The sequence below is a fragment of the Humulus lupulus genome, chromosome 2, assembly GCF_963169125.1.
Source record: "Humulus lupulus chromosome 2, drHumLupu1.1, whole genome shotgun sequence".
In the NCBI taxonomy this organism is placed as follows: domain Eukaryota; kingdom Viridiplantae; phylum Streptophyta; class Magnoliopsida; order Rosales; family Cannabaceae; genus Humulus; species Humulus lupulus.
In genome coordinates this window covers 88,051,973-88,075,670 of record NC_084794.1, presented here as the reverse complement: position 1 = coordinate 88,075,670, position 23,698 = coordinate 88,051,973, and the positions used below count along the sequence as shown (strand labels likewise).

General features: G+C 42.4%; 1 protein-coding gene across 2 annotated transcripts; it reads left to right on the top strand.

Annotated features, from left to right (window-relative positions):
• Positions 1–1,263: 1,263 nt before the first annotated feature.
• LOC133818177 (uncharacterized) lies at positions 1,264–8,102 on the top strand. Of its 2 annotated transcripts, none has more exons than XM_062250903.1 (4): positions 1,264–1,445; positions 1,770–2,162; positions 7,380–7,624; positions 7,730–8,102. In XM_062250903.1, exons 2-4 carry the CDS (start codon positions 1,780–1,782, stop codon positions 7,981–7,983), a joined length of 882 nt encoding a protein of 293 aa, XP_062106887.1. In that variant the 5' UTR covers positions 1,264–1,445; positions 1,770–1,779; the 3' UTR covers positions 7,984–8,102. The 2 variants fall into 2 exon arrangements, with proteins under 2 accessions (XP_062106887.1, XP_062106886.1); XM_062250902.1 differs by having other exon boundaries at positions 1,266–1,445; positions 1,770–2,228.
• Positions 8,103–23,698: the final 15,596 nt, after the last annotated feature.

The window sequence follows — 23,698 nt, the reverse complement described above, 5'->3', positions numbered from 1 at the left end:
TTTATGTCATCCTTTTATATATAATATTGTTTATTTATTTAAAATTTATATGACAATCATATAAACTTAAAAAAAAAAATTAACAAATTTTTTAAATAAAACTAAGGGATAAGATTGCTTGCACCTAGTATATATATATATTTACTAGATACAAGTAACTTGTAATATGCACATTTGCTTAGTTTTATTTATATAATTTATTAATTATTTTTATTAAATTTATATTAATGTCATATAAATTTTGAAATAAATATCCTATTTTAATTAAATTATTTATTTATTTTTGTTTAAATTTATGCTTGTTCTAGTCTTTGAATTTGAGAGTGACAACAAGAGATTATATATTATATGTTTAATGTAATATTAAATATTATACGTGTATTTTAAATATAAGTTTCTTGCTAGTTTTAAAAAAAAAAAGTAATTTGTTGCTAATTCACAGTAGATTATATTATATGTTTAATATGATATTATTTTAATAAGTGAGTTTATAAATTTAGTTAAATTTTATTTAAGTTATAAAACATATGATTTTATTATTTTTAAATAATTATCATTGTAAAATATCTTAAAAATATCATATTTTAATTTGTTTAATTTTTTATTATTTTAAAATAATTATCATTGTAAAATTCTGAAAAATATCACATTTTAATTTATTTAATTATTTATTATTTTTAAATAATTATCATTGTAAAATATCTTATTTTAATTTTTTAATTATTTATTTTATTTTATTTAAGTTTAAATATTTACAAACTACCATTAAATATAAGAGTAATTTGTTAAATATAAGAATATTTCGTTAAAGTTAACATTAAAAAAATAAAAAACCGTTAAAGTCAAGAATTTTCATTATGTACACACTTATTATATAGAAGAGATATAAATGAAAACTGAGGACACAGATTAGTATACCTATTTAATTTGATTATTATTAGTTATTGGTTTAGAAATTTAATATACCCACTAAAATAATATACAACAAATGTTAAAAACTTAAATTAAAAAACAAATATTAAACTTTTCATAAAAATTGAAAGCAATATATATTTTATTTATATCCATTCTATTTTATCATTGGAAGGCAGCTATCCAATCATATAAACACAAAACTTTAATTTTAAAATTCTAAAATTCCAAACTAATATTTCAAAATTTAAAACCATTCAGCCAATTATTTTTAAAAACATTTTATCTTATTAGAAAAAGTTAAATATTTAAAATAATAATGATAATAATAATAATAAAACACTTAAAATCGGCTACAACCTTGCCCCAGACCAGTCTTCTTTTCAGTAAGCCCTAGCCCATTCCTTCTTCTTCCTTCGCTCAGTTTAGTCGTTCATTACTTCTCTTCTGTTCTTTCTCACAGAAAGCCTCTTCAAACAACCTCTAACTTTTCCTAATCAATTAAACCATAACAAAAGCTTAAAAATTTCAAGGTACGCTTTATCAAGTTCTTTCTTTCACTTTTAATTTTCTTCCTAAATTTATTGTTCGTAATTTAATTATGCTTTAATGGACCTATGCTATATAGTATTGCGACACTAAGATTTGTTTAAACTCCTTTTTAGTATATATATTTGAATTTTTATGTAGTTTTCCTCGCTACAATTTTTATTTATTTATTTCTGTAACGGAGTTTTCATGCTTGAATTTCGTATTCGGCATTGATGATTAAATATGATTATTATTTTATGAATAGATACAAATACATAGATTTGAGTAGTTGCACTGGCAAATAATTTACTATTTTATTTTTTCAGATTTTAAAGGATGCTTCCCCTTGATTCTGCAAAGAAGTTATCTTTTAATCGTTTAATTAGTGAAGGAGATTTAGTAATAACTTATGAAAGGCATGACAACATGAAAGCTGTGAAAGTAAGTGAGGGATTAGTACTTCAGAATCGATTTGGTGTATTTAAACATTCAGATTGGATTGGCAAGCCCTTCGGGACCAAAGTGTTTAGCAACAAGGGTGGGTTTATTTATTTGTTGGCTCCAACTCCTGAGTTATGGACTTTGGTTCTAAGCCACAGAACCCAGATCCTCTACATTGCGGATATTAGCTTTGTGATTATGTTTTTGGAACTAGTTCCTGGCTGTGTGGTTCTTGAGTCCGGAACCGGAAGTGGCTCTTTAACGACTTCACTTGCACGGTCAGTAGCTCCCACTGGACATGTCTATACTTTTGATTTCCATGAACAAAGGGCAGCCTCGGCTAGGTAATAAATGTTATTATCATGTGCTTGGTAGATTTCCTAGTGTAGAATTTTTTACTCTGTACTTTCTAATTATTAATAACTAGGTAATGAATGTCATTATGTGCTTGATAGATTGCCCAGTGTGGAATTTCGTTCTCTGAACTTTTTTTTTTATCAAGAAAGAAAATCTATTGATCAAACCAACAAGTTACAAACAAAGGCCGGAGCAAGAGCTCCCCCAATCAAATTACAAACTAGAAACAAACTCTAACATTTGTCTCTCTCTAGCAGACAACTTCCTAGTATTGGAATTAAACACCCTGGTTTTGATAGAAAACCAGATCAATTGATCGGAAACAAAATAACAACTATTATCAAAATAACATTTGTACCTATTAAACCAGATAAAATAGACAGCAGCGGCTAGAGAAGCGAAAACCACCTTGCCCAGCCAATCTCGCTTACATCTAGCCAACCAAACATGCCAGTCATTAAGATTACCAAGCCAAATCGCCTCTCCCAACCAACTAGCAATGGCCTGCATGATCTTCTCAGAGAAACTGCACTAAAAAAAAAGGTGCGAATGAGACTCATTAACCTGAGTGCAAACAGGGCAGGTCAAAGAAGGAATGTTCACATGAGAAATATGGAGTAAATCTCTAGTGAGCAAGTGATTATTGACAGCTTGCCACAGATCAAAACGATGCTTTGGAACTGAAAGTTTACACCAAACTGAACGTTCATTATCAATCTTCGCACTAGAAATAAATTGAGTATACAGCTTACCCAACCTTAGATGTCCGTGCACTACAGCAGCTGCCAAAGCTGGCCCTGACACAATATGACTTAGTTTGATCAATTTCCTCCAATACCAGCTATCATCTTGTTTCAAAGTATAGTCCCCGATTGGCACTCCTTTTAAATATATGGTGTTCACCCATTTCACCCACAATTGGTCATGTTTATAAGAAATAGCCCAGAGAAACTTTGCAAGCAATATCTTATTCCAAACAGGCCCTTCTCGAAAACCCAGACCTCCATAATCTGACGACAAACAAATTCCCAAAAAGCCAGGTGAAATTTGCTGCGGGATCCCTTCTCACCCCACAAGAAATTTCTACACAACCGATCAATATCTCTAACCACATGCTGAGGCAACAGAAAAATATTCATCCAATAATTTCGAATCCCCAACAAGACAGATTGAATTAACATAGTCCTACCAGCATAAGACAGGTTTCGGCTGCCCTAGGAATTTAGACACACTCTAATCTTCTTAAGGATAACTTCAAAGTCAGAGGCCTTACATTTGGTAGGCCTAAGAGGGACACCAAGATACTTCATAGGAAAGGAACCGTCCTTCAGATTAGTACAGCTCAAAACAGAAACTTTAGCAGAATCGGACAACCCACCAAAGTAAATACAAGATTTACTATGGTTGATAGACAAGCCTGAAGCCGAGTTGAACTCAGCTAGCGCTTTATGAAAAATCTGCACAGATTGAGAATTAGCCTTGCAAAAAATAAGCAAATCATCCGCAAAGCAAAGATTAACAAGGTTGAGAGATTTGCACATAGGATGAAATCTAAAACCTTTCTCTTTGAAGGCTTTGATTAACATTCGAGTAAGGTAGTCCATCACAATAACAAAGAGCAAAGGAGAGATAGGATCTCCTTGCCTAAGCCCTTTGCCACCCTTAAACTGCCCTTGGATTCTACCATTTAACAATAATGAATAGGAGGTACCTCTTAAGCAAATCATGATCCAATGAATAAATCTACTAGGAAAGCAAAGAGCATTTAACAAATTCTCCAAGAAGTCCCAATTAATCGAATCATACGCTTTGCTAAGGTCAATCTTCATAGCACATCTAGGAGAGCTATTTTTCCTATTGTACCCCTTAATCAAATCTTGAAATATAAGAACATTGTAGGCAAGAGATCTATGCTTAATAAACGCACTTTGATTAGGATTAATCAAAGAAGGAAGAACTGAAGCGAGCCTACTACAAAGCATCTTAGAAATGCATTTATAGATAATAGTACAACAAGCTATTGGTCTAAAATCAGCAGTATTAGAAGGCTGGTCCACCTTCGGAATAAGCACCAAAAGAGTATCATTTAAACTTTGGGGAATTATACCCGTCTCAAAAAACTCAAGGACAGCCAGTGAAACCTCCTTGCCTATATCTTTCCACATATCTTTGAAAAAACCAGCCCCATACCCATCAGGACCAGGACTTTTGACTGGATGAATGCTAAAGAGGGCCACTTTAACATCATGAAAAGAGAAGGGCTTAATTAGGTCCAGTTGGGAATCAAGATCTAATACCGGACCACAAGTGATACTTTGCAAATCAATATGACCATTAGCTCTATCCGCACAGCCCAGGAAGCTCTGAAAATGATGAAGGAAATGGTGAGTAACCTTCCATAATCATCAACAAGAGAGCCATCATCTGAAATATAAGAAACTATGCGATTGGTCATCTTCCTTTTCTTCAAACTAGCATGAAAATAAGACGTATTGTCATCCCCAAAACGAAGCCAAGTGATTTTACTCTTTTGTCGAAAAAAGCTCTCAAAAATTTTCTCTTGCCTTCTATAATCCAAATAAGCTGCTCTTTTTGTCGAGACCAAAGAGGCATTTCTAGGATCAGCAAACAAATCATTCTGGGCCTGCTGGAATAGATTTACTTTTTTCAAAATGACACCCAACATCCCCCATAACCCTCCAGTTGAATCTCTTTAGCACATGTTTGAGCCTAATCAGTTTCTCAGCCAGTTTTGTCAAACAACCACCCTAGAATAGATAGGCTTGGTCCAGTTACCTAACACAATATCTCTGAATTGAGGATGAGAAGACCACATGTTAAAATAGCGAAATGGCTGAATTCCCAGATTTCGGACTTCAACTTGCTTGATAAGCAGGGTACTATGATCAGATACCACCTCCCAATGGGAAAAAGCTGAAGCCAACGGAAACAAATCCACCCAAGCCTCATTACAGAATATCCTGTCCAATTTAGAATAAATGCGATTCCCTCCATCTTGGTTATTAGACCAAGAAAAGTAAGGTCCCATAACCTTCATTTCTTCAACCAACCCGAGAGCCAACCAGTTGAGCATCCTCCATTTCCTTCCCTGATATAGGCCTCTCACCCATTCGATCAGTGATATCAAACACTGCATTAAAATCCCTCAAGACTAACCACGGTTTTATAGGTAATTGCACATGAGCCAGATCATTCCACAAAACCCTCCTAGATTCTAAACTATTAGAACCATAAACAATAGTGAGACAAAAGTCTTGATTCCTACTACAAATTCAAACTTGACAATGCAACATTTGCGAAGTCTCCTGAATAATACCAACTTGAGCCAAGTGAGATTTCCAAATCAATAAAATTTTGCCCTCTAGACACTCACTACTATAATACATCCAATCAGTAAAAGAAGATCTCATAACATCCTTAATTTTGTCCTCCTTGACTTTAGTTTCAATTAAAGCCCCAATACCTACCTTATTCAATCTACAGACATCCAACACTCACATCTGTTTATTCTTCCTATTCAAACCTCTAACATTCCAACATAGTATGTTGCAAAACTCCATTCAGATTAGTAGTGAATACCTGTTGAGGCAGAGTCTTCCGAGTCTCTTGCAAAGCACTATAAGAGTTTCTAATTTGATCACAAGCAACCAGAACCACAAATTTCACATGCCCAGTCCTTTTCGGAATAGCCCAACCATTATCACTCGACCCAGCACCATCTTGAGCAGATGCTTGAGGAGTCTTCTGAAGCATTTCAGAACTTCTCTGCTTCGAATTATCAGCTACCTCAACCTTCTGATGATCAGATTCAAGTATGCTCTGAGATTCTTTCTTCCTCCAGACAGTTCCAGCTTCAAACTTACAAGAGCTTGAAGAGTGCCCCAGCTTCTTACAATTAGAGCATTTGGTTGGAAGCCATTCATACTCAATCGACTGTTCCATAACCTGTCCCCGCTCATTGAGATAGCTAATAAATTGAGGAAGCTTATTTGCTATTTCCATTTCCACCAAGACTCGGGCAAACCTTAACATGGTCCTATCCTTGGTAATCTTATCCACCAAAATTGGCTTCCCAATTGTGCTAACAAGTGCACTCAAACACTTAACACCCTAATATTGTAATCCAAGCTCAGGTAATCTAATCCACACTGGTACTGTTTTTACTGATCGCAATGAGTCTAAGTCCGTTGTCCAAGGTCGAAGAATGACTAGCTTCTTGTCGAAGTGAACCACACCAGCCTCCAGAACCAAGTTACGCGTAGCTTCATCTCGAAATTTCACCATTGTGAAACCTGAATTCAGGCGAGCCACTCTCTCAATACCAAGTTTGCCCCAAATCCGTTTGATGAATCCTTGAAAAATGGCTAATGGAGGATTAGCTCCAATCACAACACAAATCAAAGCAGATTTCCAATAAGATGCTTCAACTTTAATCTCATCCAAGTCCAATTTAGCAACGAGCTTACCATCCCTATGCATTGGTTTCGAGAATTGCAACTGCATACCACCATAAGAAGGGAGAGTTTCTTTAAATCTAGCCCAATTTGCTTTTGTCGATTCTTGGAAATTCCCAGTCTCAACCTTAGTAGCCCAAGATAACGGACCCTGTTCACCATCAGAAGGATGAATCCCCCTCGAAAGAGCTTCAAAAACCCTTGGGTCAGATTCCTTCTACACAACATCAGCATCAACCCTAATCGCATTATCGTTGAAATCCCTAGGTCCAGACCCATGAATCGCATCAACACCACCCTCCTCCTTAGCAATCTCCTGATCTGGAGACGGAATAAGAGAATTGGATGAAGGGAGCTCTTGAATAATATCTTGTTTGGCTAGCTTCTGCACAGATTTACACCTCCTCGCCATGGATGGAGAGAAACCTGAGACTCACGCTAACATGTGCTTCTTTCTTTAATATTTTGATTGTTCTCTGAACTTCTTAAATATTAAGATAGATTTGTAATTTGTTGGTAGATATGTGAAATTTCTATGGTTCAGATTTTGAGTTGCGAACTTGTGATATGATTAAATGTTTACTTTCATTTGGTTTTAAGACTTGACTAAGTTGTGAAATAACTTACCTTGTGACTCAAAATTTTACATCTTAATATCTACAGGGAAGATTTTGAGAAGACAGGATTAAACAGCTTGGTTACTGTAGGAGTAAGAGACATTCAGGGTGAAGGATTTCCAAATGAGTTTTCTGGGATGGCAGATGCTGTTTTTCTGGACCTACCTCAACCCTGGCTTGCCATTCCTTCAGTTGCGAATATGTTGAGAGAAGATGGGATCATGTGTTCCTTCTCCCCATGCATCGAGCAGGTTCAACGATCATGTGAAACTTTAAGATCAAACTTTACAGGTAAGATTTTCTTGTAAAACTATTTGTTGCCTTAGTGGTTTGTGTTGCAATTCATGGCTTACTTTACACAATGTATGTATGTTTGCATGCTCATATTGGATGCAGATATAAGGACTTTTGAGGTACTCCTTCGCACATATGAAGTTCGAGAAGTAAAAATGGACAGCTACCGGGGGGAGGGGGTGGGGGATGATGGTGTTTCTGTTGGGGCTCCTCCATGTAAAAGGAGACAGCGATCAAGTGATGCAGGCAATGTGCCAGAAAGTCAATGGTTTTCCGTACCAATGGCTAAGCCGTGTATGGAAGCTAAAGGCCACACAGGTTATTTGACGTTCGCCAGACTGAAATGCCTATCATAAACATTGTGTCCTTTGTTAGATTATTGTAAGAATTCAAAAGTTTTGTTTCCTCTTGATATCAAATTTTGCTTAGTGATTCTTGCCCTTTATTTATTTAAGTCAAGGAACTATTGGTCAAATCATACATATACATATATATATATATATTTATTTATGTAAACCCTTATGTTTTGAGGAAATTAAACTAAACCGTGGGCTGCCTCGTATATACTCATCTCATAATTAACCTCGTATATACTCATCTCATAATTAACCATCCATTGCACTTAAATTTTAACGTAACTAAAACTAATGCCACCACCACTCACCAACTTTGTAACTATTTGAACTCAAATTTGATTATGGACCACTAACTAAATACTCATCGATGCTTCTTTGGCACCTACATGCTCTCCTTGCAGGCTAGGGGTCATGAGATTATTTGATGATTTGGATGAGTTTAGTTCTTGTGCTCTTGTGAAGTGGACCACTATAGTACATTCTTCTAACCCACAACATGGATTGATGTAACGTATATAGAGCGATTCCTGTCAATCTTACTTGCAATATAGAAACTAAACATATTGACATTAAGAAAGAATGAAAGAAGGCATACCCCAAAATAAACGGTCAGCAAGGGAAAAGTCAATCTGTTGAGCACCAGAACACTTCATAAACTAAAAAATAAAATAACATGTATTTATATGGCAATTTGAGCTCCTATGCATCTTAATGTCCAGTATTTAAAAAATATGCCAACTGTACTAATTATTGGAAATATATGATCCATACTTCAATCTAGACAAACCCCTCCCGTGACCCTTCTCCTCTCTCTACCCACGGTGGAAGAGCACCACCTCCCCATGATGCTAGATGACAGTGTTTATTTAATGTGTTTAAGGTTCTGGCCTGCTAATTAAACTTATCGTATTTGCATTTAAGTTTTTTATGTGCTTAATAATTGTGTCGTGTTTATATTTACTTTTGTAATATCGTTTCATAAAAGAGTTTTTTTCAATTCCAATACTCATTCTTTACACTTTGTAACACTTAAGTCCTGAAAGTTGATTTTGTATTAGTTAGGTCTCCATCTTTTTCAAATCGTATCATTTAAGTCTCTAAATGTTATTTTTATTTCTTTTTTCTTTCAAAATACATAAATGAAATATAAAAAATGGTGAATCATTCTTAAAAAAATCGGACTACTTAATTTATGACAATACTAAACATGACATTAAAAAAAAAAAAATTCATGACATTTTAAAAAATATTGAATTGTTTTACAAATTAAATTATTTTTTCATTAAAAAAATTATCACCTAAATTTTTTTAATATTGATAACTAAATTATCACGAGATCATCAATATTTTTCATGTACATATTTATTTTTATTTTGTAAATGATATTTATAATGCAACTTATAACTAATCATATCTCTTCTATATAATAAATGTGCAGATAATGGAAATTCTTGGTTTTAACGGTTTGTTTTGTTAACTTTAACGGAGTATACCTTTAAAACTAATTTAAAAATAGATATTTATCAATTATATTAATATAAATTTAAATATTATAAAATATCATTATTATAATAATATTTAATATAAGACTACATATATAATAATTATATTAATATAAATTCAAATTCAAATATTATAAAATATAATTATTATAATAATATATAATACAAGACTAGATATTTAATAACTATATTAATATAAATTTAAATGTTATAAAATATTATTATGATAATAATATATAATCTTATTTTTTTACTAATTATATTAATATGAATTCAAATATTATAAAATATTATTATATGTGTTGACGCGGTTCTTCGCCAACAGGTAATTAAGAAAAGAAGAGAAAGAGATTAGTGCTTAGGTTGAACCGAAACAGATATATGATCTTAGAAATGAAATGGTGACTCAAGACACGTTTTTTAAGTGATTCAAAGGTTAAAATCCTTCTACTCCACTAGTCAGTATTATTGCTATATACTGGATATTTGATTACAGGGTATTTCTTACAATCGAGAATCCAACCTCTATTAACTCCCAAGGTCTCCATATTTATAGAAGGCACCTGGGAGTTTGTAAAAAGGTCATCCCGTGACCTTCTTACCTATCATGTCAACTATGTGACATTCATGATTAATTCCTAAACCTGACACATTAGTGTGGTCAAATCAATAAGTAAGAGGATAATGGGCCGTACGGCCCAACCCAGTCGTGGGTGTCTGAATACGCACGTTCCTGCTGCGTGTCCGAGAAGTCAGGGGTATATCAGACACGTGATGTCTGATATATGCACGTTTACCTTGCGTGGTTGACTTTATAAAAGGTCACAGCCTCCAACTCTGGCTCGCACCACGAGCTGGATGCCTACCTCGACCTGCGACCTTCAGGGTCCAGACTCAGTCCTTTGAGCAATCTAGGCGAACCCTTAGGTTACCTCGAGCTAAGGAGGTAGGACCTTAAGATGGCAGCTCCGGTCCTGGGGATGTCTGCCTGGTAATCATGATTAGGCCGTACCTCAGCTCGCTAATCAGCCCGTGGGAAAATCAGGGCGTACATCTGCCTCCCAAGCCCTTGCTCGTGGTACACGACGTCGTGTAAGGCCACACTAGGGGCTTTTAGGCTTCCCCATGAACTCTTCACATTCCACATTTTACGCAGGCGCCTAATACGTGGAGCATCGTGGTTGGGGACGGTACGTCTTCCAAGAACCGCATTTAATGGCCTAGCCTATACTCATCAGTCGTTTCGTATATCGAGTGTAGGGCCTTGGATCCCACATCAGGGCCATCCAACGGCCCTCTCTATGTGACCATTCACGTATATAAAAGGGGTGGCCACCCTACGCATGGGCCACCCTTTCATTTGAAATTTCTCAGAAATCCTCTTCTTCTTCTCTCTTCATCTCAGAAGAAAAACCCTCTTCTTTCCGTCTGCCACCCTCAGCGTTCAAGAAGCTCAAGCATAAGGACTCCTTCGAAGCTTTGGAAACAAATACTCCGACGAAGTCCCAACCTAGGCGACTCCTACACCCACTTTCCAGCCAAACACTCTGTAAGTCTCCTGACTGTGCATGTTTTGAAAATATTTTTCACTGTAGCTTAGGTAAATATTTATTGTAGCCGCATGCAAGGGTTTACGGGATTTTGTGGGTATGAAGGGTGAAAGCCTTTTAGGTTAGGGTATTTTTGCAGTAGGAAATCACTTAGGAGTATGGTTTATAAGATGCCTTTTCTGGGGAAAATTTATGGGCAGGATTTTTGGTATTTTGGGGTGCAAAACCGGGTAGCTTAGGGGACACGCTTCTCAGGCGGTTTTGCCTTTCATGCCTATTGGAACTTTCCCTCCAAGGTAACATTTTATCTTGACCCTCCTGACACATGAATTCTGAGTAATCGGGGATCTGTTGGGAGCACAGGCACGTGTTCATAGAACCGCGTGGTCTCACTCTCCACGAGCTAGGCTTACCTCAGCTCGTGCAAAGAACATGTGATTTTTCCTCATGCTTGGGTCGCCTTTTCTGAAATCTTTTCTTTTGTTCACTGGGTGACCAGATGGCACCGAAGAAGAATGCCCCAAAGAAGACCGCTGGCAGCTCGTCCTCCCAGCAAGACAAAGGAAAAGCGGTGATGCTCGAATCCCCGATCCCCAACTTTGGGCCTGCGGTGGAATAGGAGCTCGAGGTGGCTCCTGACGCATTTTTTGAGGCGGAGAGGATCGTCTCAAAGATTACCGACCAGGCAAAGGTCAACAAAATCTTCCTCTCCCACAACATCGGGTTGGGGAGAGCATCAGTGATGGCCCGACCTCCCGCGGAAGGCGAGCAGAGCTGCGCGCCGCTCGACGAGGTATTCGCGGCCTGGAGCGACGAGCACTTCAAGGCGGGGGCCTTCCTCCCGTTGGACCAGTATTTCGCTGACTTCCTCAATTTCGTGAGGTTGGCCCCCTTCCAGCTCCCCCCCAACTCTTATCGGCTGTTAGCGGGGTTGAGGTATTTATTCTTGAAACATGAGTGGGAGGTCCCCACTCCTGCGGATATTTTGTACTTTTTCTGCCTCAAGGCCAGCCCGGAGCAGCGGGGGCGAGGCGACAGGTTTTACTACTTAACCTGATTCCCCAACACGGCTGCGGTCATCGAGCTGCCCAACCACCCCAATGACTTTAAAGATCAATTCTTTATGTCGACGGGGTTCAGAAACTGCGAGCTCCACTACTTCAATCGTCCTCCTAAGTGCTTTTCAACCTTAGCTCGTAAGTTAAGTATTGTTTAGCTCCCGTCTCCCTTTCTGAATTATACTCATCCTGCAGCTATCTTCGTGAGGACAGAGAAATCTGTGACCCTCGGGGCCCAATACGAGACACTGGCGGGCTTGCCCCCCAGTGAGAAGGATTACCACGTGCTCGTAACAGACGAGACGATGGTGGCCTGCAAGCTGATTTTCCCAAATCAGACCCTTGAACCTAAGGAGGCCCTGGGGGCTTCCCCCAACTCACGACACCAGACCTACCATCATGGAGGAGGTCGCGGGAAATGAAGATGAGGAGGACGAGGAGGACGAGGCTCCCCTTGTGAGGAACAGGAAGCGGGCGCTGGAGGTCACCCAGAGGACGGGCGAGGAGAGGATCCAGTCCGGAGCAACCACGGGTCCTTTTGGCCAAGGTAACCCTTACATGTTTAGGAATTTAGATAGGGCCATCGCCGACCCCCGGCTAGCTAGGTTCAATCCCAGACAGATCGTCCAACGTCACCGAAGGGATCCGGACCTGGACACAACCCTGCTCCACTGTGTCGACCATCTCGTGCTGGACTACCAAGATAGCCGACCTAGGGGTACCGTAGTCGTAGATAACACCCTAGCCTTTAGGTCGATCCTATTCGAGGAGTATGGGACCAATCTTCGGTCTTGGCCATCACTCCGGAGGGGTGCCGTAGCTCCAGGACTTAGGCAATATGTAGAAGAATCTAGTCCGGAACCAGAGTCGGATCCAGAACTTGCCCCAGCTCGAGAGATAATCGACTTAGATTCTCCCGCGGGAGCTCCGGAGCTGATGGTCGTAACCATAGGTTCTTCTAGCTCGGGGGGTAGGATCCCTTTTAGTATACATATACTTGAATTTCTCTTTTTTCCCCCTTTGTTTTTGCATGACTGCTAACTTTGGTGTTAACCAATTCTTTGTTTTGACAGAAGAGATGTCTCAGCCCGACGAGAGTCTGCGAGGTGCGTTCGCCAGGGGGAACCCCTCAGCTGGGGCCTCTGGGCCAAGAATGAAGAGGCTCCGGATGTCTAAGCACGCCGCTGGGACCCCCACCAAGTCTCCTGCAAAGAGAAAGAGCAACCCCCGACTGCCTAGGTCATGGGAACGGTTCCTCCTGCTGCAGGGGGAAGCAACATGCCCCCACCCCCTCCGCAAGCTCCGGCCCCGGTCCGGGACGCAGGGGTGGAGCTCGAGGCCTCGGCGATTGTACCCTCCAAGGTACGCATCCCAGTCAATCCCGAGGACCTGGAGAAGATTCTAGAGGCCTTCCGGGGAACAGTGTATGAGTCGGCGAACTACGCCGTCAGCCACATATATAAGTTCAACGAGAAGGAGCTCCGGGCCATCGAAACCAGGAGCCCGGTGGGCGTGCTAGAGTCTTCACTGGGCATGGCCATGAAAGTAAGCTAACCTTAACCTTTTGTGGTTTTTTATCATTACACTTTGCCCTGTTTTTTCTTTCTTCCTTCTCTTTTTTCTAAGGCAATTTCCTCTCTGCTTTCGCAGAGCGCCGTGGCCCTTCATCGGAGCATCGCCAGGACCAAAACTTAGCTCGAGGAGATGAGGAATGAGCACCAGATGGCCATGGCCACCCACCAGGCTTCTCTGCAGGCGGCATCGCAGGCTAAGCTGGAAGAGACTTTCCCGAAGCTTCAAGAGCTCGAGACCGCCCTCGCCACTACGCGGGCAGACCTAGATGCCGCGAAGGCGGAGGCCAAGGCCGAGCTGGCGACCGAGCGGGCAACTTCAGAGGCCGCCATGGAAGACATGTTCTACCATTGCTGGGTCTATAACCAGGACGTCGACTTCTCCTTCCTGGTAGCGAACATCTGGGAGCGCTTGCTGGTGAAGTTCCAAGCTCGCCTCGATAAAGAAGCGCCCTCCGAGGCCGGGGAAGGCTCCGGCGCAGCCGAGCAGGGCGAGACGGCGACCTCCAAGGGGCCACCTGGCGGAGCTTAGGGCCTTCCTCTCTCGTGCCCTTTCCTTCAATATTTTATTATTTTTTTGTGTATCCTTTGCATGAGGTGCTTCCACCTCGAGACAATTTAACTCAATTTTATCTTTAATTGATTTACTCCCCTTTGCCTCTACGCATTTTAGTTACAATTTTGAAAAACTTAGTTCGCGCTGATCTTTATCTATATCTCGAGCTCTTTAGGAAGAACAACGATCGATAGATTTAAATTAACTTCTAATTTTTTTGACCTGGTTATATCCAGGAACTTAATTTGAAAACTTAGTTCGTGTCAATTTTTATCAATATCTCGAGCTCTTTAGGAAGAACAACGATCAATCGATATGAATCAAATTCTAAGTTTTATGACCTGGTTATATCCAGGAACTTAATTTGAAAACTTAGTTCGTGTTAATTTTTATCAATATCTTGAGCTCTTTAGGAAGAACAACGATCAATCGATATGAATCGACCTCTAAGTTTTATGACCTGGTTATATCTAGGATAGGACTTAGTTCGCGTTAATCCTTATCAATATCTCGCGTTTTTTTAAGAAAAACAACGGTCAATCGATATGAATCAACTTCTAAGTCATTAAGGCGACCTGGTTAAATCCAGGTACCATATGCCCCCCAAGTAATTGGGAAAGGGTCTTTCGTGGTTACTTTAGATTACACTTGAAAAATATGTACAAATATAAACAAAAAGTTGATTCTCATTGCTTAATACATATAAAATGGCCTTTCATGTCTTACAAGTGAATCATTGATAATATCTCTTCAAATGGATGGCGTTCCAGGTCCGTAGGACTGCCTCTCCATCAAGACGAGCTAACTTATAAGTTCCCTCCTTAATGACCTCGATGATTTGATATGGTCCTTCCCAGTTCGGTCCCAGGATTCCATCTTTGGGGTCCTTATTGGCCAAGAAGACTCTCCTGAGGACCAGGTCACCAACGCTAAAGGCGCGATTCTTGACTTTTGAGTTGAAATAATGAGTGATTTTTTGCTGATAATGTGCGAGCTGGAGCTGCGAATCTTCTCGTCTTTCATCAATCAAGTCTAGGGAAGTGCAAAGTAGCTCGTGGTTGCGATCTTGGTCGTATGCCCGGACCCTATGTGAAAGCACCTTAATCTCCATAGGTAGGACTGCCTCACTCCCAAAGGTCAAGGAAAAAGGAGTATGACCTGTAGGAGTCCGATGTGAGGTCCGGTACGCCCAGAGAACCTGGGGGAGCTGTTCTGGCCAGATCCCCTTTGCTTCATCCAGTCTTTTCTTGAGGCTCGCCTTGAGAGTTTTGTTGACAGCCTCGACCTGGCCGTTCGCCTGTGGATAGGCCACGGAGGAGAAACTTTTCACAATTCCGTACCTTTCGCAAAATTCGGTAAACAGGTCGCTGTCGAACTAAGTCCCATTGTCGGAGACAATCTTTTTGGGCAGCCCGAATCGACAGATAATGTTCTTAACCACGAAGTCAAGGACTTTTTTGGAAGTTATCGTTACCAGAGGTTCTGCTTCAGCCCACTTCGTAAAGTAGTCGATGGCCACCACGGCGTAACAGACCCCACCTTTGCCAGTAGGGAGGGTGCCAACCAAATCGATCCCCCAAACTGCAAACGGCCATGGGGACGAGATCATCTTCAGCTCGACCGGGGGGGCCCGGGAAACTGTGGCGAATCGCTGACACTTGTCGCATTTCTTCGCGTATGAGATCGAGTCTTTGGACAGAGTTGGCCAGTAATAACCTTGCCTCAGGACCTTTAAGGCCAAGCTTTGCCCCCCAGTGTGATCTCTGCAAAAGCCCTCATGCACCTCATGCAGGATGGCCTGAGCTTCGCTTGGAAGAACACATCGTAGGAGAGGTAGGGAGTGCCCATGTCGGTACAACACTCCATCTACTATCGTGTACCTGGGAGCTTGATACAGAACTCGCCGCGCATCATTACGCCCTTCAGGTGGCTTTCCCCCAATGAGATACTCAAGGATGGGGGTCATCCAGGTCGGCCTGGCGTCGATCATCTCGACCTCCACCCTGGCTTCCTCTATACTTGGTTTCTCCAAGAATTCTACTGGCACTAACCCCAGGGTTTTCGCCTCCCCAGAGGTGGCGAGCTTGTAATGACCCAACTACTCTAGACTTTGGACCATTAGCGAAAACTATACATAGACCCTAATCTTTACTAGAACTTACAAGAGAAAAAAATCATACTTTATTAAATACTTGTAAAAACCAATGTTTGAACTTACATAAACTCAAAGCAGGATATGGGATCCCATTTTTTTAAAAAGAAAACATATCTTAATTGAAATGAAAAGAGATTACATAAATAGGTGCGGAAAAAAAAATACACATAAACCATAAATAAAAGACTACATCCTCGAAAATCGAACTCTCGACTCCTTGAATCCATTCATCACCGATACACATTCCCCAAGCATCCATGAATCATTCCCGCCACTATAGCTATTTTCCTGCACATATAAACAAAAAGGAATGAGCCTAATGCCCAGCAAGGAAAATCTACCACATAGTTCATATACATAATTTCATAAGAAACATAAAAACATAACATAACACTTATATCCTACACATACTATAATGGCCATTATTACTTGGGGTCCCATAGACTAAACAAGTCATATGCCCATTGGATTAGTGGGGTCCTACTAGCTAAGCAGGTCTTATGCCCATAATCCATTTGGGGCTTGTTAGTCATATGGGTCATATGCCCAAGCCTACAAACATACATAACATAACATATTTCATAACATAAAAAAACATAAGATAACATATAAAAGCATATAACATATAGATTCTATCCTATTTTCCTTACCAAAATACCGGGATAAGAGGACAGAGGTGGGACTTTGGAACACTCCTAAGAACCATTAAAAAGAGTGAGTATAGAGAAGAAGAGAATTGAAAGGAATGGAAGGACTAAACCATTGAGAAAATACTTACCAAAAACTTATGTGCGAGTTCTTAGATTTCCTAACCAAAATAAGAATAAGGTTAGAATAAGTAGAAGACTATGAGAACTTTTAAAGAAAGACTACAGAAACGAACTAGAGTTTGGGTTACCTTGAAGACTTGTAAGACCAATCTAAACCTCGAACTGAAATACTATAAATCCTTACTTTCCCAAGTGTTTGATAAGCTTATGATGATCAAGCTTATGATTTCCCCACCCAAGTGTTTACACTCTCACACTCACCTAGCAACTTGCAGCCTCTGAACTTAGAGCCAAAAGATGAATAATGGATGGGTACTAGGTCCTATTTATAGAGTTTAGGAATGAAATGATCTTAATTTAACTTAAATAAAAATAATGGCTTTTTAGGTGAAAATAATTTGAATAATCGTTCAGCAGAGGCTGAAGACTCGTTCAAAAAGGTGCTGGACTTATCAAAAGGTTGAATGGAAAACGAATTCAAAAGCATTCAAAATATGATGAAGGAGGCGATATATCTCCCCCTATAGGCGATATATCGCCTGGACCATTATGCCCGAGGCAAACGTGCATCGTTTCGTGTTTTCCGTATCTACGTGCTGCGATATATCGCCCCCTATAGCTTGTGATATATCGGCATTCGCTGATTATTTAAACACGAAATTACACATTTTTAGCTTAATTCAAATTGAGTAAACAGCCTTGACTAAGCCCTTAAACGTATTCAAAGCTGTTGACTGACCTTAGAGCATTCAAACTTTACCCTTATTAAATTTAATCCTCAAAATACTTAATTCTTAATCACCCATACATAACATGTGCTTAAAATCCTATTGGTTCTTATCTAAACCTTATAGTATAATAAATATTATCCTTAATATCAGTCATATTAATCAAACCTTAGGTTAAAAATTAATATTCTTAAACTATAGGTTAGACTTAGAAAATCTACAAGTACTACTATGAGTGTCCAAATAAATCCCGGTCTGAACCAAAAATCCACAGTCATAAAGATAATACTATAATTACTATAATACTACTATCTAACTAGCTAAGTAAAGTTCTTGGACTCTACAGAGCTTGGCGAGAGCGTCTACGTTAGCGTTCTGCTCCCGAGGTATCTGCTCGATTGAGCCCCGCCCGAACGCGGACAGCTCAACCTTTACCTTCGCTAGATAGGCAGCCATCTTAGGTCCCCATGCTTGATATTCACCCAGAACCTGGTTTACCACGAGCTGGGAGTCACTGAAGCACTGGACGGAGCTCGCCTTTAGCTCTTGAGCTATCCTTAGCCCGACCAGCAAAGCTTCGTATTCGGCCTCGTTGTTGGAGGCCTTGAACCCGAACCTCAGCGCCGAGTGGAATCTATGTCCTTCAGGGGATATCAAAATGATTCCAGCTCCAGAGCCGTTCTCGTTGGATGAACCATCCACAAATATCCTGCACGACGCCTAGGCCGAGGTGACCTGGGGTGAGTCTTCCACAGGATCCTCCCGGAATCCTGTGCACTCGGCTACAAAATCGGCCAGGGCCTGACTCTTTATAGCAGTCCGTGGAGTGTACAAAATTTTGAACTGGCTAAGCTCGATTGCCCACTTTAATAAGCGTCCAGATGCTTCAGGTTTTTGCAAAACCTTCCTTAAAGGCTGATCGGTCATGATGTGTATTGAGTGGGAATGGAAGTACGGCCTGAGCTTTCGCGAGGCCGTGATAAGGCAGAACGCCAATTTATCCATCAACGAGTACCGGGATTCAGCTCCGAGAAGTCTCTTGCTGATGTAGTAGACTGGCTTCTGAATCCGGTCTTCTTCCCGGACCAACACGGCACTGGCTGCATCCTCCGTGACAGCCAGGTAGAGAAAAAGAGGCTCTCCTATTTTTGGTTTGGATAGCACGGGTGACTCGGCCAGATGTGCTTTCAGGTCGAGGAAAGCGCTTTCGCATTCTTCTGTCCACTCGAACTTCTTATTTCCTCGGAGCAGGTTGTAGAATGGCAAACACTTATCGGTGGACTTGGAAATAAACCGATTGAGGGCTGCCACTCTCCTTGTCAGGCCTTGGACATCTTTTCGCGACCTGGGTGAGGGAAGCTCGAGCAACGATCTGATCTTGTCGGGGTTTTCCTCGATTCCTCGGGTATTGACTATGAAACCCAGGAATTTTCCCGATGCGACTCCGAAAGTGCACTTCTGCGGATTTAGCCTCATGCCATACTCCCGTAGGATCTTGAAGCATTCTTCCAGGTCGAAAACATGGTTATCGGCAGTCTTTGAATTGACTAGCATGTCATCGACGTACACTTCCATGTTTTTTCCGATCTGGTCTGTGAACATTCTATTCACCAACCTTTCATACATAGCTCCGGCGTTCTTCAGCCCGAAGGGCATGAACTTGTAACAATAAACGTTAGTTGGGATCATGAAACTGGTGTGCTCCTAGTCCGCCGGATTCATGGCGATCTGATTGTAGCCTGAGTACGCGTCCATAAAGGACATGAGCTCGTGCCCCGCCGTGGCATCCACCAACTGGTTAATCCTTGGCAGTGGAAAACAATCCTTGGGGCAGGCTTTATTCAGGTCGGAGAAGTCGATGCAGGTCCGCCATTTCCTGTTGGGCTTCGGGACCAGCACGGGGTTGGCGACCCAAATTGGAAACTTGGCTTCACGGATAAAGCCACATTTTTTGAGCCGGGCTACTTCTTCCTCCAAGGCCTCAGCCCGGGTCATTCCTAGGCATCTCTGCTTCTGGGACTTTGCGGGAACGCTCTTATCCAGATGAAGTGTGTGCATGATGACACTCGAGCTAATTCCCACCATGTCCTCGTGTGACCACGCAAACACATCCAGGTTATCCTGCAGAAATCTGGCCAGCTCCGCCTTCCTCTCGCTATAGAGGTTTTTTCTGAGCTTGACCATCCGTGATGGGTTCTGCAGATCAATATTTACTTCCTCGAGCTCCTCAATAGCTTGGAGCTCAGATCTGTCCTCGCCTATTTGGGGGTCGATATCCTTCACTTAAGATGATATTTTCCCCTTCGGCACTTTGAGGTTTTTCAATCTCAGGATCAGCTAAGGGTTCCTGAGATTCCTCTTCACCGCCTTGGATGGCCATTGCCAGCTGCCCGGGTTTAGATTTTCCCTTCATGGAAATGCTGTATCATTCCCTGGTAGCGAGCTGATCACCACGGATAGTGCATATTCTCGTGGAGGTAGGGAATTTCATCACGAAGTGGCGAATGGAAGTGTCGGCCTCAAAATCTATGAGCGTAGGTCGTCCCAAAATTGCGTTGTATGCAGTGGAGCAGTCGATGACCACGAACTCGAGGAGTTTGGAGACTGTCCGAGATCCTTCTCCCAGGGTGATCACTAGCTTGACCGTCCCTATTGCTGCTGATCCTTCTCCTGAAAAACCGTACAACATCATGGAGGTCGCCTTTAGCTCGGCAACGGTCAAACCCATCTTCTCCAATGTGGACCGGAATAGGAGGTTCACAGAGCTCTCATTGTCGATCAGCACTCTCCTGACTCTTCGATTGGCGAGCTGAATTGCCACGATCAGAGGGTCATTGTGAGGGAACTGGACATGGCCCGCATCTTCCTTTGTAAAAATGATCGGTTGCTTGTCCAATCGCGGCTGCTTTGGCTGACGCTGCTCCGGGACGAACTCCACTCCGTTGTGTGCCTTAAGTTCGTTCATGTACCTCTTCTGGGCACCCCTACTCGTGCCAGCCATATGCGGACCTCCAGAGATGGTGGATATCTCCCCTCCTATCACGGGAGGAGGGACGTCCTGATCTACCCGAGACCCGGGCTGACTAGCCGGGACTTCTGGAGCAGGTCGACTTGCTGGAACCCTGTTCCGCGTGTATTGAGCCAAGGGGCCGGCTCGGATGAGAGTCTCGTTCTCATCTTTTAGATGCCTACAATCGTCAGTATTGTGGCCAACATCGTTATGAAAACGGCAAAACTTGGAGGTGTCTCTTTTCCCTTTTTGGTGCTTCAACGGCTCCGGCCTCTTCCAGGGGAGGCGAGTAGAGTTCGCTAGGAAGATATTCTCCCTAGACTGGGTGAGCTCTGCATAAGTCGCGTAGACGGGCTTGAACTTGTCCACGGACTTATTCTTCTTTTGGCCGTGCTGGCTGTCTTCGCCATTCCCCTTTCTTTTGCCTCCCCCGAGCTGGTTGTTCTGTGTGACGTTTTGGTTCGCTGCCACGACCTCCGTCCCCACTCCAGCGGGCTGATCAGGGACCTGGCTGGTTCCTGCGGCTTCGGCTTCCTCCAAGTTGATCCATTCCTGGGCCCTGTTAAGGAATTCGTTAACCGAGCTGACTCCCTTTCTTTGTATGTCTTTCCAGAGATCCCCTCCGATGAGGATTCCAGTTCTCATGGCCATGAGCTTGGAGCTATCATCCGCATCTCTGGCCTGAGCAGTGACATTCGAAAATCTGCTCAGGTAGGCCTTCAGAGTTTCGCCGGGCTGCTGCCTCACGTTAGCCAGAGAGTCCGCCTGAACGCGGGCAGCCTGGGAGGCTTGGAATGCCCTTTTGAATTCTGCCGAGAAAGTCTTCCAGGAGCTGATTGACTATCTTTTACCTTGTTTGAACCACTGCCTGGCTGGTGCAGTCAGGGTGGAAGGAAAGATTAGACACCTCAGCTCGGGGCCGACGTTGTGGGCCATCATCGGGGTGTTGAACATCCCCAGATGGTCCGACGGATCTCCGTCTCTGTTGAATTTAGACAGGTGCGGCATACGGAAACCATGTGGGTAAGCCGTTGCTGCTATGCTGGGGGTGAAGAGCTCCATCTCGTCCTCTGAATCATATTCATCCTTCTCTTTCTCCGTCAGGAGCTTCCTCATCAGCTCCTCCATCTGAGCCAAGCGCTCGAGGGTTTGGTCCTGGTGTCCTTGGTTATTCCGGGGCTGTTCAACAACTCCAGATCCATTGTACATATTTGGCGGGTTGTTGCACCTCCTATCTTGAGATAGGTTATTTGGGGCATTCTCGCCGTTATGTACTTCGGACAAGGCCCCCCCGAGCGAGCATGGTTGTCTCCTCCTGCAGGCTCCCCTCTATGAGAGTTAAGGCAATCTCATAGATCGCCTCCCCGAGTGGCTTGTGGGCTTTGTACCGAACTTAGACGCTGACGCAGGTCCCCGCCAGAAAGGTCACTCCGGCCATTTCCGGTCCAGTAGCTCCTGCTAGTGAGGCTCGGAGCTCGCCTTTGGTGCTGAGGATCTGGGCTTTCTCTTGGTGCCCTGCTACGTTGGGAAGGTCCGGCTGATGGCGGGTTTCTCCTGCTACTTCCATAGGTCGGGATATCTCGGATGGGCCGAGGAGGAGATGGATATCTGATTGGAGACGGAGGATGCCTGACCGGAGAGGCGATCATAGTTCCGTCAGGACGGATCAAATTAGGTGGGGGCTTTTCGGCCCTGCCAACCTGCGGGTCCCACGCCTGGCGATCTAGACGAGGCGCAGGATGGCTATTGGGGACGGGCTGACGCTACGAGCCCTCCCCGGACCTCCTTCTGGAATTTCCTCGAGCTCCCCTGGGCACACCCGAGGCTGGTTGGGAGCTAGGAGTTGAAGTTCTGACCGAACGGCTGTACTGCTGTTGTCTGGCTCTAGGCACTTCTTTGAAGTTTGCCTCTCGATGGCGTGATGAAGGAGTGGAGTTGGCTGTTGGAGGTCTGTCCGAGCGGCTATGCCTGGACCGGTTACCCCGGCGAGACTTAAGAGCCTCGCCTTGCCTCTCTCCGACGTTAGCGTCGGTTGTGAGAGGGGGTAATCAGGCCAGCACATCCTTGATCTGCTGATTAGCTATTGCTAGCTGGCTCCTCAGCTGAGCATTCTCCATCTCCACCACAGTGTAATAACACGGGTTTGGATTAGGTGGCCGGGGCGCCGAACTTCCAGTGTCGTCTTGGCCTGCCAGCTGTTTGCCTGGCTGCTGTTGGACTTCAGGAACTTGTTCACCAGGGATGGCAGTATGATGAGCCTCCTGCCCATCATGCTGTTCTGTCTCATTACCGTGCCTGGATCGAGTAGTCACCATAGTTGAATGTCTGCGACAGCACTAATCGAACTTGCTCTCAATGAAAGCACCAAACTGTTGACGCGGTTCTTCGCCAACAGGTAATTAAGAAAAGAAGAGAAAGGGATTAGTGCTTAGGTTGAACCGAAACATATATATGATCTTAGAAATGAAATGGTGACTCAAGACACGTTTTTTAAGTGGTTCAAAGGTTAAAATCCTTCTACTCCACTAGTCAGTATTATTGCTATATACTGGATATTTGATTACAGGGTATTTCTTACAATCGAGAATCCAACCTCTATTAACTCCCAAGGTCTCCATATTTATAGGAGAAGGCACCTGGGAGTTGGTAAGAAGGTCATCCCGTGACCTTCTTACCTATCATGTCAACTCTGTGACATTCATGATTAATTCGTAAACCTGACACATTAGTGTGGTCAAATCAATAAGTAAGAGGATAATGGGCCGCACGGCCCAACCCAGTCGTGGGTGTCTGAATACGCACGTTCCTGCTGCGT

Excerpts from the sequence above, each read along its gene's own strand:
- LOC133818177 (XM_062250902.1), top strand. The coding sequence starts at position 1,780 with ATGCTTCCCCTTGATTCTGCAAAGAAGTTATCTTTTAATCGTTTAATT. Across the intron at positions 2,229-7,379 it reads CAAAGGGCAGCCTCGGCTAG|GGAAGATTTTGAGAAGACAG; the intron begins GTAATAAATGTT and ends TAATATCTACAG. Across the intron at positions 7,625-7,729 it reads TTTAAGATCAAACTTTACAG|ATATAAGGACTTTTGAGGTA; the intron begins GTAAGATTTTCT and ends TATTGGATGCAG.